Genomic DNA, 19529 nt, shown 5'->3' with positions numbered 1-19529 from the left:
ATTCAGGTAAGCACAGGAGACAGATTAATTTAATGCGTCTATTCACGCAATCACAGGTGCACTGATTATAGTGAGTTTGTATATCATTGATGATGATGTGAGCCTGTTAGTATGTTAAGTATTCAGTTAATGCAAGTAAGTGTACGAGTAGCAGGTGCAGAGGAGAGAAAATAATACTTTAAACTTAATAATGAACATGAATAACAATGAAGAAATGCTGAATTGTTCTCGACTGTGGATGACTTTCCACATTTACGTAAAAATATGAACATTTATTTAATTTTTTTTTACTTTCCTTACGTGCTTTTACAAATCCTCCACTTAGTTTCGCATATTAATGCACGTAAGCTCCATTAAAGAAATATAGCAAAACCTATATAATTTTTAAAGAACTTCATTGTATGTCCAAAGTACCCTTCCAACTGATTGTGAATAAAATCTGAGAATCGACTGCCTTTCTCAACATTTAACGTATTTAAATTACTTCAAGTTTTCTTCTTATACACTGGCTATTAGTACTTCATATTCCCCAAAATAAAATTCAGATTCATGATGATAAAGAAGAAAATGTCAAAAAAAAAATTCCAATAGAATATTCAATTGAAATTTGAATGAAATTAGCCATCATTTGTCCAAATGGCAGAGGGCTGGTTTTAAGTATCCCTTAACTTCAATCATATAAATTTACATCCATTAAAAAAACCTGCATAGCCACCAAGTAATTTTAATATTGTAGAAACAATATAATATTTGAATATCTAGATGGAACTATATCAAATAAATTATGTACAGTACTATAGTTTTTTTTTATCGTCCCAAAACAGTGCAAGTAGTATTTGCATGACTTACTGTGATAGTTATTTGGTTATTTGTTTGTATACTGTGCATGCGACGTGATTCTCAGAATGAATCACATAAATTAATATTACAGTGCCAAAATCATGAGAGAATATAAAATCAATTGCTGTTTGTGACATTTAAATACTCGCAGTTTACATCCTGTTTCTGCTTCTTTTGTTGGTAAATTTTATTATCTGCTACAAGTATTACTGGTATCAATTTAATTTCGGATTTCACTTTAGTTATGAAAATAGGGCTCGAATTTTTATGACCTAAAGATGAAACGTCCGCCGATCGGTTAAAAAAACCGATCGGCAAGGACGTTTCTCATCTTTAGGTCATAAAAATCCGACTCCTAGTTGTGACCTTTATTGTGGAAGTACCAGAAAATGATTTTGAACTTGAAACACATAACTGAACTGAGATCTCGAATGTAATGAGATAGTAGTATCAAATTGATTACGATTTCAATTCAGTTATGTCTCTGCGAAGCTTATTTTAAGTATATTGAAGATTTCTCGTTAATGAGGCAGTCTTTCATCATCAATAACCGACGCTTAAATGTCTACGTGAAAAGATTTGAATTGAATAAAATTAAAATATGCAAGCCAGCAACAGGGTATCCAAACCCAACAACAGCAATCGCTCATTGGATGCTTCAGCTTGAGCTGTATCATCCATCATGCTAATCAGAACATTTATTTTTACTAAGCTTTGGTATTCCCAGCTAAACGAAAAATTTCCATGTCATGCCCAAGAGCTTCGGCTAAGCTGGAAAGTGTAAATGAGCATTCTTCACTATGCTCGTAATGTATATATCCGTTTGCTGGTATTTGTCATAAATCATCGCATGTCACATTAACGAGACAGGAAGAATTTCGGCCACAGACCTAGCTAAACTTGAACAAAAAAAGCAATCTCTGTCAAGAGAAAATATTAGTGCTTTCACATAAAGTCTTAAAATCTTCTCAAATTCATCCGCTTTAGCAGGTTCACCTTAAAAAAGATCTATTGTTGTCTATTTATCTGAGACAACTATTTAGTAATTAACAATGAATTATGTGTGATATTTTAAAAACGTGTCTTTCTTCTTCGAAACATAAACTGTTCAATGACCTAGTCATTTTGGCATCATTTCGTAGATTACATTTTATGAGAATAAACGAAAAATCTCATGTTGTCATTTGCTTTGTATGTTGAATGTGTGATTCGTTTCATGATGATTCAGTAAATTTGTGAATGTACCTCTCGCATGTAACTTATACTTGTTTCTAAAAAACCATATGAATCCCTATTGAATGTGAAGTCTTCCTCTACTTTATCAAATTTATCTTCTGAGACAAAACAGTAAGTACCTTTATAATCGATGATGGTCCATGCCTTAGATATCCGTAGAGCACAAAAATTAATTGATGAATATTTGTTATTATCAATTGTACTAGAGGAGTTTCTACTGTCTTTGCTGAATGGTGGAATGAACATTTTCAGGACATTGTTGGGGTAATGTGATTTCCGTAGTTCATATAGGTTCTGAACTCGTCTGAACTGGTTATACTGTTATCGTTATGTTCGTCCGCTAAAGTACTCAGAACGTGCGTAAAAGAACATCGCATGTTAATTCTTAACATTAGCAATTTTCACGGCAATCTGAAGCATCTAAATTTATAACTCCTATGTAATACGAGTTATGAATGGAGATGGTTCTGTATATTGCAATATCTAACGTATCTTGAATATTTATAATTGTTTTTAAGTAAAGATATGTGTTAATTATTAAGCTGACGAGCACTAGAAGATAATGCTGCTCAAAAACGCTATTTTTCTGCACTTTGTGATAGAGTTACACACCTGCATTGTTGTTGAATCCTGACGTTGAATTTTAAAATTAGAAAAAAAACCGTGTGAAAGTTGCCACGCGAATTTTTTAGTGCACTTTCTAGCACAAGCAATAATTATTTAGAAACCTGGTGACCTGATGTTTTTGGAGTTTGCTTTCATTGGTTAGGCAGAACAAAATGTACGACGAATTAGTATCACGAAAGCCTTCAAAGCAATCAAAACCTCCCACGCCCTGCTCCCCTTTGATTGTATTTTTACAAGTGCTTCCAAACAACCAATTTTCAAGAACCAAAGTTGCCTAGCCGTTTGTTGTTTAGTAGATACTCTATTTTCAACGTGCAGGAAGAAAAACTGAATACTTCGGGTTTCAGTTCTATAAATGACAGTTTGTGCTAACTACATCTGTGATTTTTGGACTGTTTGAAAGTATGCAAAAAATTACGTGTTCAATAAAACGTAGCTGTACTTACTGCAGTAAATAAGACAAATCCTACTGTGTGCATCTAATCATCCGTAAGATGAGTTATGAATATAAAGTTTTACTGCAATACTGAACAAAATATCAATTTTGTGAAAGAACATAGCTCTGTTAATAAATTTCTTTTTTTAAGAAATTATTTTAATTATCTTCTGAATTAAATGCGTTCACCAAAAAATCCCAAATACAAATTTTCGTGCAACACTAAATAAATAACACTTTAATGATTCAAATTCCCGTTATAATGTAAAAAATTCAAATGATACACACCCATTGTAATCAGTTTATTTATTTTTGACAGTTATCTAACTTAAATCACATATTTAAACTTCACAACTTCCAGATCAATGGGTTGAATGTTTTAAAAGCGTATACGAATATAGAAAACGAGAAGGGTTAATCAGATAAATTATTGCAATAGTACTTATATGAAATATGTCATGTCTGAGTGAATACTCATTGCTATATCTCCCTTTTTCTTTAATAAACCTTTAGAATCTTCCCGGCGAATAGGCCATCCAATATATACTAAGTAGGAACTTCATTTTAAGCTTGATATAATCGTACAATTTTTTGTCGTGTGAAATGTTTCTCAACAAATCGAGAACTTATTTTGGGCAAACATTTTCCTTAACATAAAATCTATAGTTTAAAACGTATTTTATATACATGTGTAAATAAATAAATACAAGTTTAGCTGCTAAGGACATGTGGAAGGCACGATTTTTTCATGATAGAGGAGTTGCATTTTTCATATAATATATATACAGTACATACATACTTATATATGTATATGTATATATACTAGCCAAAAAAAATCACTCATAAAAGAACAAAGAAATGGTAATTTAGTAATGTTGAAGTCACAAAAGTTTGTTGATAACGGAAAAAAAACCTGTCCAAACCTAATCCTTGTACGTAGTTGTCCGAAAACCGCTCAAATGCACCTAGTCGTATGCGTAAGGTGCAAAGGTCTTGTATGTAGTCTTTATAAATACATGGGAAAAATAAACTGTTACCTTGCTCTGCTGTTTTTCGTCTGTATTTTTGTCTTTTTTTGTCTTGAATATTGAAACGATTGCTTTCTATACATGAAAAACGTCTCTAAGTGATTTCAAAAATGTTTTAAGTTAGACTGGGTGCATTTCAGCCTACCCGTCAATTCAAATAACTGCGTGGAATACAGTGAAACCTTTCAGTTCGGTCACCTATCTTCGTTATCTTTCTATATTAGACGGTATTGGTTTAATTAATAAATAATAATATTATTTACTATTTTATATTCAACACCTTTCTAATTCGGATAAATTTAAATGGGGCTACACGCAAGGGTGTCCAATCTACTCTGGATTCACTGGAAAAGTTCTCCGATGTACGAATTTCGGGTTTTCTATTCTTCACTTTGAGACGAAAAAAAGAGATAAGTGCGAAAATGAGGTGTATGGAAAACAATAATCTTCTTTATATACTATCCTCTGTATTGTTGCTATAGCAGCGTAAATATTCGTTGCCAATATTACCACAAATTGGCTAAAATATATTTTCAACGTCCTTTGTAGAATTAATCCTCCCCCCCACCCGCGAGAGTGTTGTAATTTAAGCCTTAACTATGGAATAGTATTTCGGTCCTAGTTTGTGGTAACTCCGTCGATTCCAGAAAGAATGAATGGCATTTGTCTTCTCTTCATTTACCTAATTAGTATTCGTGATATGCTGCTTTTGCTAAAGATTCGATTAGATTATCAAATGCACTGCACCTTCTTGACAAAATGAGACGCAGGTGTGGTCTCCAAAATAGATATTTGATGCATAATTCATTAATCGATTATCGTGTTAATTTATTGCACGCAATAAATAGAAGAAAGAAGAAAGCCATCGTATTCAATCAATGAATAACATCGGCAATTTAAAAAATATATGCAATGTGTATAAAAAGCTATTTATAGGTTTGATCTACAGTGTTTCAAAGCCATTGGTGGGACGAATTTCAGTATCAATGTAGCTCATATAAAGAGTCTGCCATCCAAATTACAAACGGACAATCATTTTAAAATAATATTGTGTAGTTAATTCATCTTAATAATGGCTAACTAGCGGATTGAAAGGCTCGCTGTAAGCGAGGAGGATGTGTATAGTATTTTAATGTTTACTAGTTAATAATTAAATAAATTAATAATAAATCAACTATTATTTAAAAATGACAGTGTTTGAAGTCAATAAATCGCCAAACTGAAACCGACATAAGTGGTGGCTGTTTATCATACAAAGGGATATGCTTTCAATAAAAAAAATCATATTTGAAATGAATTATTGTGCTTGAATATTTTTCTATCCATAGCAAATATAGTGGTTCTGCTAATTCATAAAATGTTGTGCAATTAACCAAAAACAATCGTAACATCAAGTTTCATTCTCCACGATTTTTTCAGAACTATTATTTGCTGACATTTTTCCTTTGAAAACTGTACACGGAATGCGCTCTGTATTTAATCGTTGTACGACCCAATGTTACATCTTATCAGGAATGTGCTCTGTAAAATTTCATGAAGTAAACCTCGCTTGAAGAGAACCTGAAAATATTTTGAAAAAAAGGTATATCTATATATAAAATAAGATATGATAATTTTATTTAGTCAGTTGAAACACATGCACAAAACATTAAGCTAGCTTGTGAGCCCACAAAAATATTTATTGATATATGTTTGTTGGTACAAATAATAACGAGAGGAAAAAAAATCACATATACAGTGTGTCCCATCAAGACCACCCAAACTCTGCACAGTCAGATTCCTCGCTTGGAATGCATAAAAAGTGCCCGAAGAACTGTACCTGTACGACCCATAGTTTTCGAAAAAAATGCGAAAGAAAAGTATGACGTCATATCTGGTGCAAGGGAAAAAAAAACTTTATTGGGAACATAAACATCGGTAGTTGCATATGTTTACATAGGAAGATATTCAAGATGTGTCCACCGCGCATATCGAGGCATGCATGCGCGCACTCCGTGGAATGACGTCAAGCCGTCGTTATGGTATAGCACCGGATATGACGCCATACTTTTCTTTCGCATTTTTCTCGAAAACTATGGGTCACACAGGTACAGTTCTTTGGGCATTTTTTATCCCATTTCAAGCGAGGAATCTGGCTGTGCAGAGTTTGTGCGGTCTTGATGAGACACCCTGTATATAATACAAAGAAATAAGTGGCAACAGAAATGAAAAGTTGATAGACAAATAATTCGGCATTTAGTATGCAAGGTGAAAGAAAATTACATTACATTGTCAATATTTATATGTCAATAATTTAAATTTTCTTGAGTTAACTACCAAGATTTTAAATTCACAAAAAAAGATGTACCTGGAGATTGTTCAACTATATTAACTGAAGAAGTAAGTTAAATATTTTGGGAGCTAAAAATAAAAGAAAAAGTTTTGAAAACGAGTTTTATTTGGCTTTGAAGTTGAGTTTTATTCATCTAAGTAAAGTATACCGCCGCCATCTCGTGATGATATATCTCAAACCCGGCATGATTTACGTAAGCCATAACAACGCACTCCCATATTCAATCGCTCAGTTTTTACTTGACACGACAAAGGTTTTTACCACGATGCTCGTGAGTTTTTCATGTGACTAACCTCAGCACTATCGACACATTACAGGTCATAAACGAAACACTGTTGACTTAAAAAATCACACGTATCCGTTATACTCTTCCCTAGTGAGAACAAGCTATGTGTTTTCTTTCTCACTCACTCACTCACTTGTCCTGGTTCGCTTTTCATTAGCCTAATCAATCTCTCAAAAAGTTTGGCATATACCCAAAACCTGTGAGCTAGGTTTGGATCCCTGAATGCCTTCAACAAAACAAACTAGATATGTCATTAATCACATAAATTACTCTGTATGGCCATGGTTCATAAACTTCAAAGAAGTAACGTAATAAGTATCTTTCTAAACTCAGCCGTGTCATTTCGGTTCATTCATATCAGACATTGTAAGATATGATAGGTCCACTTTACGATAACCTTTATTCTCACCACCAGATATAGATATTTATGTTCTACGAAAAAATTTTCTGTTCCGATACTTTACTTTTCAATTAAAAATTCACTGAGCATTTTGCTCAACTGAAAACGATTTTTTGTTTCCGGCAAATCAGTAAGGAATTTTACTTTGCGCAAGAAACTATTTCGAACTTCATTGACGGTGTCCAAGATATTTTCGAGCGATCAAATTCGTTCAAAACCGATATCGCTTCATTTATATTTGCTAACAAGTAATTTCTCGTATGGATCTTTGTAACGAGTGTCATGTGACTATATGCAAGTTTCTTAAATAGCTAATTTCTGTGTGACGAAATTCATCGAGCTACAAAACTTCGAAAGTTATTTTTAAAATGTTTTCAAGTGCGTATAATACTTGAGCATATTCTGCTCAGCATCAACTTAGTTATACTGGACTACAATCTAAAAATAATCACTTTCAATTTTGTAGTTAATTATACTTTGTATTTTAGTTGAGAAATTATGTAGGTGTGTTAGAAATATTGTATCACAACAAACGTTTTCATCACTCTTCACAACATCTCATTTGAGCAAATTAAATTAAAATTTTGACTGAATAATTTATATATATATATATAATATTATAATATAATTAATATATATATATATATAAATCTAAATTTTGACTGAATACTGTAATAAAAAGTTTACAAAAATAATATAGTGGTCTTTTCAGAGATGGGTATTTAAACCACAAAAATCGGAAGAAAAAACGTTTACTTTCTTTTTATTGGTTTATGAGCAATTGTTATTGTTTTCTATTTGTATTTAGCTTTTTTTGTATGTTCAACGTTTTATAATTTTGCTTATGTAGTTTTTATTAAATGCTAAATGGGATCAGCTCTCCAACTTAGAGTGTAGATCGGTCCATCACATATTAATATTAGTTAGGCAGAATATTTCTAATCGCAGTTGCGAACGTCAGAGATTTTAATCCAAGCAACCTTAGATTTTCGCTATTAAAATACCCTCCATAGCTTTTCCTTTTGTTATTGCGTGAGTCTTTGTTTTCCCTTACGAATTCTTTGCATGTTTTGTTGTGGAAACATTCCTTTTAGTTTATGTGCTAAGAAATATGTTGTTACAATGCTTTTACGAAAAAAATAAAAATTTTCTTTCATTAAAAGTACAATTTTATCATCATTTATTTCTTGCATCTCACCCTCTTTTAGATTACTGTGATGTCAAATTTATGTTTTGCAGTTTTTTGACGCATCGATTTAGTTTACCATTTGCTTTATAATTTCAGTTAAGTTTTTTTATAAATATGCATTTGTATCTGCGTTGTCAAATATTAGAAACCCTATTAAAAAGAGCATCCTTCTTTGAGGAAGTTGTTGTAGGAAAATAATTATGAAATTGCACTTATTCGATGGTAGACTGATTGAAAACAGTTTTGCAAATAGCACTGAAACTGTAGAGCAGCAACTGGATTTGTTAGAATACTATATATAGATGCACTTATCTTCATTAGAAAGAAACACGTAGATGTGACCGGAAATAATGTTATGTTATGCCGCATGAACCATTTGATCGTTATTTAGCCCTGATTGTCTTTCAGGCAGGAGTTACAAGAATAGCTTCTTATAGCTCAAATTTACGCACACGTACGCGGGACAATGGAATGTTCAGATGTCTCTGAAGTTTACTCTCGTATGGACTGGTCTAAATTTAGTTACTCAGGGCTAAACTGATTGTTAAAAACGCATAAATTTATAAAGTGTTAATACGAACAGCGGCTACCAGCTCTGTAGTGGATTGATATATCACCTGCTGCAAACTTGGGTTTCTAAATTTTTGACAAAGCAGAATGTTTCTGGCAATTTTCGAGAGAATTCAAATAATCCGTGTGGTTGTTGTCTCTATCTCCTTCAGGATACACGACTGAAGAAGATGTCAGACGCACCATCAGCAATCCCTCCAGAACTGGAAGCGCTGTTTGGAAAAGACGACAACAAAATGTGTGGATGTACCCCTAGTAGTATTGATAAATACTCGCGGTTCATATTTCCCATATTCTTTGTGTCTTTCAATATGATATACTGGATAACTTATTTGCATATCAGTGATACCTTGGGAGAAGATAATTTAATTCTAAAGAAGTAAACGAACTATTTCACTAAAAAAAAATAAAAAAATAATAAGAAGAAAAGAAACAAAACACGACAAGGAGACGGCGATCGATGCAGACGAATATGTGCCGAACAATCATGACGTTATTTTGATATGAGTACAAGTCTCTTCCTCATGCCCTTGCTATCTAGTGATGTGGTTATGTTGAGACAGAGAAGCCATCCGAACAGATTCCAGTTTAGTGAGATATAGTCGATGCCATTCCGTACCACTCGAACAACTTTGAATAACCTAATTGTTTTGTATAAATAGCAATAAGAACAGTATCCTCGCTTTGGTGATGATGTTCTGAACTTTTATTTTATGTTGACAAAAAAAATGATTTTGTGTAGACTGACGAGGTGTTCAATCATGATACCCAGGAAGTGTTCAAAATAAGCACAAATCAACCCGTGTGTTAAGCAATCCATCAAGTTTGTTGTGCTCGTTATATATATATATATACATATATATATATATACATACATATATATATATATATAATATGTCTCTTGACCAAGACTAAACTTAATGGTGCTCAAACACACGAGCATGTTGGTTGTCAAGTAAACGCTGCCATCAGCTTGTTATAAATGTTTTGGTAGTTACTGTAGAAACTGCCTGCGCTTCCTTCCAAACATAAGAAAAAATATCTATATACATACATATATACATACACTGTGTATATCATGGTTAGGTTTAATTGTTGAACCAACTAAATTTACTGATTCTATATATGATATATATAGTATATTTTTTTGAAGACATATAAAAAATGGTTATTTATTTCAAGACTTTATAAATTTTAAAAACATCAAAACTTTAATTAACGTTTAAATATCAAGTATATATTATCAATATATTTAATAAGTATGAACAATATTATTAGCTACACGTAGGTTTGGTTGAGCAAAATTATGGCCACTAAAGAATTACTCGAGTTTGAGAAGTGCCAGACCAGTTAGAGTTAATTTATACATTAAGTTTATTTTTGTTTCAAGATAATACAGTATATTGTCTGTTTCATATAAAGAAACAGCACTAGGATTATATATCCGTGTAATGCTCATCAAGTACAAAACAATTTCTGAACTTGTTATCTGTCACGAAAAATTATATCGCTTAATATTTTTATTATATTTATCGCTTCATCTTCAATGTTATGAAAAATTTGAGTCGAATCTGGCAGACTTTTAGAATATGTCAATTTTTTAATTAATTTTTTTTTTACGATCGATCTCGAAGAATATTATAATCTCTCTGACTAATTTTAATTATTCATTTATCACATCAGAAAATGGTTCGACGTTAAATTAAATTTTCAAGTATTTCTTCAACAGCAAAAAAAATATTTTATAAAATATAATTTCTAGATACGTCTCTGAAAACTATTTAATAATAACAAATACTCAAATCGTTTAGAATTACAGCCATTGTCTGAGGTGACCCATAGGCAATTATTATTCTCATTCTATAGCAAGAAAGAAAGCATTGCTTTCAAAAGATAATTCGATCTTTGTTTCGAAGAGCACCAGTGAAATCATCATTCAGGAGGGGAATTCAATTATATAAATACTCTAAAATACTCGTAGTTAAGATATAGATCAAAAGAATACACCATTTTTTTTTACTTTTGATGAACCATTTGCTAATAGCTTTTTTTCTGATTACCATAACAAATTTCAAGTGTAATGCATTTTCTAATCTGTTTTTACCTCAAAATTATTGTACTATTGTCTCATCTGAACGAAATGAAAGCGTTGTTATGCTTCTTTTGTCTATGAAATATAATAATAGATAATAATCAGGAAGGTATTAATAATCTGAGGGCTATTTTTATGAGAAATATGGAGTTTATACAGAATTTGTACCAAAGTAGTTAAACACGAGTGTAGATTATCATTCATATATTGATATACTCATACTTTATACTCGCTTTATACTTTGAAAATGATTTAAAAATTCATTATATCAACTCTATCTATTCAGAATACAAACTACTAAAAATATATATTTGCCAATCGTGAACTATTCGTGGTTTTGAGTTATGTCTACTTCGAATCTGGTCTGTCCATGATATTCAAGAAATATCACCTATATTGTTTAACAAATGAACTAATATCAGTTTTTCCAATCAAACTAAAACCTTTAGTAATTATTGAATTTCTGCATCTTATTTTCAAACAAAGGTGATTTTTTTCATAATATTGTGTGTTTTCTAATAGAAAAGGTTTTGGTTTCCCCATGACAGAGAATATGGAAAATTTTTCATTTCAGGATTTTCATGGAGTTTATTCGTAATTGTTTTTCTCGCCTCTTTATTAGAAAAGAACTTTTCTACTTTTGATATGATTATTGTTGATTCATACCTGCAGATTTGGTTTCGAATTTTTACTGTTTGATTACAGAATTTATGCCCTGATTCAATAAGCTCTAGATGCTCAGCTAGAGGACGGCATATTTATTTACTTTAACGAGAGCTTCACAACTCAGTGTAGTTGAGCAATTCATGTCACGTGAATATCTGATAACATAAACTTCATTCTACGTCATTGTGATGTCAACTGTTGACAGGAGATGCTAGCTTTTGCTAAGACCAAAAGACGTCTCCGAATCGTGCCAAAACATCGACCATGCAATATATTATTTCAATGTGATAAAAGTTAATAATTTGGTTAAGTTTTAAGTCAGTTAACGGATTTGTTGTTGATAATTCGAAAAAAGTGTTTGTAATTGATAGCTATTTCTAAAATGTTCATTGTTAGTCACAGATGTATAATACCCTGTTATTGTTAACTTTTAAAATATTTTCTCTACGCAACCATAAGATACCTGATTTTATGACACACATTTATTTTGTTGGGTATTAATAAAATAACTGAAGACGACCGAAAACATGTTTTGTTATACATAATCGGTTTGGTTTTTTCGCCTTTTTGGTCTTCCAATGTTTTGACAAACAATTTTGCTTTGGATATTAAATCAATTTGATTCCAAACGTATAAAAGAAAAGAAAATTTTAAGAAAAACTGAAAAATAACGTTTGAATAGAGCTTTCATTGATGAAAATAACCATTAATAGCCTTCACAGTTATTTCAACTATTCCTCATATTTGTCATTTGTCGAAGGACATATTTTACGGTGAAAATGATAAATCCGGTGATTATGCATAATCCTGATTCTTCTAGTAATTTTAATGAATTTTGTTCCTATCCCGCGAATTTACTGCATTTGCCCGTGATTAAGCATAACCACTTATTCGTTCAGGTAGCCTAAGTATGATTAATCTGAAAAAATATCAAATTTCCCAGGTGCTATGTATGATGATGAATTCGATAGATAATTTTCTGGTTTTAAATGCCTAATTGTCATTACTTCAGTAACGTAGAGCATTTTCTACATCGTATATGAAAAATAGCCGAATCTACTGGGTAATATTACTTTTATGTATTTCTTCTATACACATATTTAAGTTTGGCTACTACGCTTTTTCACACATGTTTTGCTCGAAAATGAAATTTTCATAATTTTCTAAGTAAAATGACATTCATTGAAGGGTTTTTAAAACTGTCATCATTACAAAGATGAATGAACTCATTCTAGTCAATTTAGAACTATTTTATATAAACTTTAACCGAGATAATCGGTGATTATGAATCAGCGGTTATAAGAAAATCACCTGCTTACCAATCTTACCGTAACAGATATAAGAGCATATAAATTCGTTAGACAAATGACAAGTTTCAGGCTCAAATTTTTAACAATTATTTCATGCTTGTGAAGTTTAAAATTCCACAGGTTGATATCCAAACTTAATACCAGAATAGACCTGATTTATCTCTGAAGCTTAATACAAAAACGTGTCAGTTAGATTCATAATTACTTTGACCAAGTTTCGTAATCCGTCCTTTTTGAAATGGCCTTAATAAGTTTTTTGAAAGCCTATTAATAATTGACGCTCTTCCAATTATGAGGTTGACAGTTTAGCGAACCTCAGGGAGTCTCATGCTTCCGTAAACCATTGCCTTAAAACAACAATACGAAAAAAATGATAATAACTTGTCGTAAATTGGATAACGACTCTGACTTGAGTGATTAAAATCACAGAAATAGTACAAATTTCAGCAATATCGAACTCTACTTCAAATAGTTGCTCGCCATATTCTATGCGCTTACCTGGTTTTTTTCATCGGATATATTTTTGAAAACACCAAATCCGTATGCCTACTAAATTCTCTCTGGCACTATCGTAGTATGTATTCCAGACAAAACATATCAGTTGAGTAATTCATTCAGCAGATGATAGGAAACAAATTTTACCATATTATTCTCATCTCATATTTTCAGTACTTCCATTTTAATTTAAATTCTGGATTCCTATTATTGAAACCTTTCATTACTGTATTTTTACACTTTAATAGGAGTGATCATGCATAGTACTTTTTCTAGACAAACCAAATTTATTGTTCCATTTCTCTGTGTTCAATCCATAGCCTCTACTCAAAGGTCAGTGAGTTTGGTCTAGTATATATTTCTAATATTTCGCCGTCTGACTTTAATTTTCGACCGAGGTAATATAGTCTAGAAAAAATTCCCAGAAAGGTTCTTTCATTTGAAATCAAACATCAGCTGTTAGAGAAACGAAAAATATTTTGTTTTTTATTATTTCAAAAGAGAGAAAGTCTTCGTTTGGAAATTGCGATTTCCGAGTGGCAGCGTATCATGATTGATGATACATACTTTCAACGGTCAAGCGTTTATTGAGAAAAAAAATCTATTCTCTTTCCAAAATGTATATACGTCTGTGCGTATTATGTAGTAGTACTTCTTTCACGTTCTTTTTCGCTATTGAAATTGGTGGATTTTCCTCGAAACTAAAAATTAAACCTCATAAATGACAAAAGAAAATGACGAACTTTCCTTTTGTCATTCAACTAGTTCTTTCCACCATTTTATTGGAATAGGTCGAAATTTTTACTCTGATATTTCTTTAGAGTTTTTTTAATGCATTACGGTATTGTCGCGATTTTATGAAAATATCCGTGAAAGAACTGCTTATTGGCTTTACAAAACGCTGTGAAAACATTTTGGCCGTGATGCATGGGTAGCTATGATTTGAAGAAAAATTGTTGTGAGAAATGTCAGGAGTTTTATAATACAAACACGAGAGTGAAAACAAATTTTTCGTTGATTTGTTTTTGAAAATTTGAATCACCAAAAAAAAAACCAAGTCTTGCTATTTTACCACAGTATAGGTTTACACAGCCGTATACAAGTATATTGTTCCTTTTATTCTGAAATTCAAAAAGTACAAAATACTACAGACATCCTGGAAAGAAACTATTTTTTATTTTTAATTCAAAAACCAAAAACTATATTTTATTTGAATGTTCTTGGTAATAAGAACATCAAAAATTTTATATTTGTCACTATAAGAGAAATTTTGAACGGCCGATTTTTTTATAATTATTCTATGGGGTTCGTGACATGCATTGTAATAACCCCATGAGGTGCATTCTTATGAAACTATATCAAATGAAATTTCATGATAACCAAAAACTTGTTTCAAATGACATCATTGCCGTGATTATAACACATCCTCACATATTGATATTGAGGTTTGAATGATCTTTTCATGGTGCTCTTTTTCGAATGGGCTAAACAACTTTCACTTCCATTGTTAGTTAGGAAGTTATGATACGTGTGTGTGTTATAAGGTTTTACAACAATTATATAGCCAACAAAATGAGACATCTAAAAAATATAGTTGTAAATTGTTCGATAAATTGTATGTTCGTCGATTTTTATATGTGTAGTAAAATACAGAATGTGCGGGTTTGAAAAGTCATATTAGTTTCTAAATCATAAATTTATGAATTCGAAAAAAAATGATTTTACTAATATAATTTTGAAGTTTCTATATGTTCCTTGTTATTTTTAAAGTGTTATCATGCTCATATTAACCTGGTGCCAAAGTACGATACTTTTAATGTACGTTTGATTGTATCACACAAAACATTTTGCTAAAATAACATCGCTGATATGCTCTTAATAATCAACAGCTAAGTTTTGTATTTGCTGCTACCACCATGGTAACTTCTCATAGCGTTGAATTTTTAAAATTCGAATGCAACTGAATATTTTGTAAACGCTGTTTTGGACTGTGAATTCAGAATTTCAAAGCGAGGATTGTTTTGTTTTTTTTCCATTTTTACTTGCATGTGTTAACGAATACGCTCCTACTTCCTCAAACGCATTCTTCCAATGTACTGGATGGATACTTCCAGTACTCGAGAGTAATCGCACTTAGATCACAAACCGTGAGATATCATCCCCCTCCCTATCTTATAGAAAATGGACGTGCCAGTGCAGCCTTAGTCAACTTCCGCTGGAACCCCCAGGCTCGGAAAATTCCTGCACTTTGCTCAAACCAAACAATTTTACCATTGAAAAAAACAATATAGTTGAGAAAATATGTAACGTATATTTGTGAATAGTTTCGCGAATGTGAAGTGTATATCATCGATATCAAACGCGAATTAACCTTCCGCAGTATAAGTCATTTGTAAATAGTTGGTACCTTTTACATAAAATGCATACATATACGACTATACAATGTAAATATACTATAAAATATATATATATATAAATATATACATATAATAAATACATAATATATATATATATACGTACATGTGCATAAATAAGCCGGTATGCAAGTGTGTACACATACAATATGAGTAGGTGTATATCAGCGTATGCATGTGCATGCTTTATGATGTCGGCTGTGGGACGATGATGATGTCAAATCCCAAGGTGTAAAACATTCAAATTTTGCAGCATGAATTAGATTTTGTCCACTCCGCATGGCATGTGCGTTATTACTTCATAAATATGTTAGCGTAGGTAATAATAAGACAGTTTTACAATTCATTTAAATCGGACAAGATAAATTTACTGTAAGCGCTCTCTCATTAAAGTTCTTTTATCTATTTTTATTTGTTATTTCTCAATTTCTAGCCCCACCAGACACGGGCTTTATTTTTAAAGACAAAAAAAAAATTTGGCATAAATGTCTCATGTCATTTTTTATAATATATGTCCGTAGAAAGCGCAGCCTTTATAAAACAAAACATTAATGAAATCCCTGTGAAATAAAGACAATAAAGTCGTGATCAATATTTAGTCTTCCTTACTCTAATAACAAGTACTTCCATTATAAGGTTTTTTGATCCTTTTTTGAAATATTAATTTATTAAAAAATTAATATTGAATTTCCTAATCAAGGTATCTGACTATATTAACGCGTGATTTTTTTTCTTGCTCGTTCAATTCAATTCATTTTAATGATATTTGACTTTATTCAAGTGTTTGATTTTATTTTCCTCCTTATCGCACTTAATTTTTTTGAGTATTCTAGTAATTGTAAGGTAAAAAAAAAACCACCTTTTCCGAATTGGTGCTATGAAACAGAAATGACGGATACAAAAAAAAGTGCAGGTGTACTCCATTTTTTTAATTCATTGGTTTATTATTCAATGAAAAAAAATAATGATTAAAAGTGCCCTCTTTATGCGATTTAGTCTTTTTCAACAACAGAAAAAATGTTTATTTTAGTGCTTTCGCTTTTCAATGGCTTTCTCGCCTAGGGAATATATATATTCCTCTATTTTCCAAAAAAAATTAAAAAAAAATTATACATATATATATATTATTCAAAGCTACGTCGAACAAACATTAATCGTAGTATCCCACTACACATTGCACATTCTCCATAAATTTTTTGTGAGGTCTTTGTTACACATACTCGTGTAAGATTTATGTCATGATGTTAAAATCTCTTGAAATGATGCATCATGTTGTGGTTGTGAGTTTCCCTCTATATATGTTTCAGTTCTTTATTCACACTCATTAAAATTAAATCTTTTATATTTCTCCTGCTAGACTTAAACTCAACTTTTGCAGCTCAACTTACGCAGAGCTTCCGTTGCAAAACTGTGTTCAATATTTCACACACATTCCCCTACCCTTTTTTTATATGTATAAAAAGTTGGCGTGTTATGAAAAATGTACTGTTTAATATATTACGATGTTGCAAATGTTTCCGTTGAAGCACTGAAAATATATATATAAACAGTGTACGAATTTGTTTTGTTTTTTTAAATGCACGACCATATTGGTTTTTTTTTATATTATTGTTTATTATTTATATATTCTTCCTTCTTTAACTGGAATGTTTAATTGAATAGAAACATTGCAAATGGAGTGCGAAAGTAGAGTTAGCAAGCTTCGGATTATATAAGATAGATCTATAGTTATTGCGTTGAAGTTGTCACGCATAAAAAAAATGAAAGATCGATTGCATTAATGACTGCTTTGTACCAATATCAAGCTGGCTGAATATATTTCTATATAACGTACTCCATTATCATGCAGTGTTAAAGCTCACTTTATGGAATACTAGAATAGAACACGTTGACAGTTGTTAAGGTTTTGGAAATGTATATAATAGAGTTGGTATATAAATTCATTTCCTTCAATAAAAATGATTTTCCTTTTCACTAGTGTTGAACTTAGATTTTTTTAATTTTTTTTTTCTGATGCATTTTATAATTTTTTTATTTTATTTTATTTAATATATACAAACCTGTGCAAGGCCCTAGGCTCTAACTTCGCAGGTGCACAATTCAAACAATCAATAAAATTGGAAAGAAATAGTAGAGATATCAGTAAAAAGCAATAACATATTCACGCACATGAACATGTGCGAGGTGAAAATGCATATAAATGACATTAAGAAATACGTTAAAAAAAAAATAAATAAAAACCCACACACAAATATTAAAATAAACATGTACACACAAATAAAAGTCAATATATGAACGCATATAAATTAAAATACAAATACAACGCCACAACAGGCAAAATGCCCAACGAGGTGGCTGATAAAAAGATGCCCATAAAAATATGGATGTCATATATTAAAAAAAAAACAGAAACAGCAACCCAATTAAAAATGCAATTAACACAAATTATAAACAATATATACACATGATAAAATATTATACAATGCCCATAAAGAATACTTATGGTTGGCTTATTCTAAGAATGGATAGCTTCTCGATTTACCCCAACATGTTTATCGTATTTCTTTTTAAACGTGTCAATTGTGTTACAATTTACTACCTCCGCGGGTAAGCTATTCCATTTATTAACAACCCTATTAGAGAAAAATTCCCTGCGACACCATAACCTTGCATTGTCCCTCACCAATCGATACTGGTGTCCCCTTGTAAAAGCAGTCGATTGGCGGTGTACTAAAAGTTCATGGTCCATCCTATCCATCCCATTGAAAATTTTGAACACTTCGATCATATACTTCGATCATAAAATATCTACAAAAAAATTAAATTAAACGTATTAAAAAATTATTGCATGCATGTCATTCCAAATTAAAATAATCAATAGAGTCTATGGGAAAAAAAGCAGCAATATCAGTAGCAACAATGAAGAAGACTTCATGCAGGAACGCAAACGGGAAAAAACATAAAAAGATGACACCTATTAATAGGTTTTATCAAAAACAAAAAGCACGAACACTATCATATGATGTGTATATACAAATAAGCAATAAATAAGCATATATAGACCAATAAAACTCAATGTGATGAACTAAAATGCATAGCACGTTAAAAATGATGAGATCAAAACCGTTGAGAGAATCATAAAATCTGCGATATGCGGTTGAACATACGAGTTCTGTTGGCAATCTGTTCCATACTGTTCCAACTCGGCATCGGAAGTTATAAAATTTAGCATTATTCCTGGTAGTTGGAATTTTAATTTGCAATGGATGTCTTTTCGTTGATAGTCTGGCAATGATTTCAAAAAATGGAGTTGACTGACCCGTATAAACTAGGTTGTGTACAAGTTTGAAGCACAGCTTCAAGTCGGCTTCAAGGCGACGCCATTATAACGAGTGGATCCCCAGACTTCCCAGCCTTTCCTCGTATGGTCGGTGCCATATCTGCGAACAATATTCCAGGGTTGGACGTATAAAAACGTCAAATGCGTGCATGAGTGTAGTAGTATCACATTTTTCATAGACCTTTCGCAGTACATAAGATTAAATTCTATCTCTCATTTATATCGTCTCGGGGATTGTCAAATAGTTTTATGAACGACATCCCGCTAT

At 31.5% G+C, this 19529-nt stretch overlaps 1 protein-coding gene across 3 annotated transcripts in view; it reads left to right on the top strand.

Moving 5' to 3' along the window:
• The window catches only part of LOC149085227 (gamma-aminobutyric acid receptor subunit beta-like), a 210613-nt gene that overhangs the window by 166974 nt on the left and 24110 nt on the right, over positions 1-19529 (top strand). The window contains exon 8 of one of the 3 annotated variants that reach the window (XM_089233108.1): positions 9097-9456. The exons of the other annotated variants lie outside the window; for them this stretch is intronic. Within the exon in view, the coding sequence (XP_089089234.1) occupies positions 9097-9327 (231 nt within the window). The 3' untranslated portion in view covers positions 9328-9456. Of the gene's footprint in view, positions 1-9096; positions 9457-19529 lie in introns of those variants that run through there. 3 annotated transcript variants of the gene reach the window in all.

The sequence above is a fragment of the Pholcus phalangioides genome, unplaced genomic scaffold (genome assembly GCF_987345545.1).
Source record: "Pholcus phalangioides strain wild (caught in Gottingen) unplaced genomic scaffold, Ppha-v1.0 ptg000007l_1, whole genome shotgun sequence".
Classification (NCBI taxonomy): domain Eukaryota; kingdom Metazoa; phylum Arthropoda; class Arachnida; order Araneae; family Pholcidae; genus Pholcus; species Pholcus phalangioides.
The sequence above is the reverse complement of the archived record's forward strand: the minus strand, read 5'-3'. Positions and strand labels throughout refer to the sequence as shown.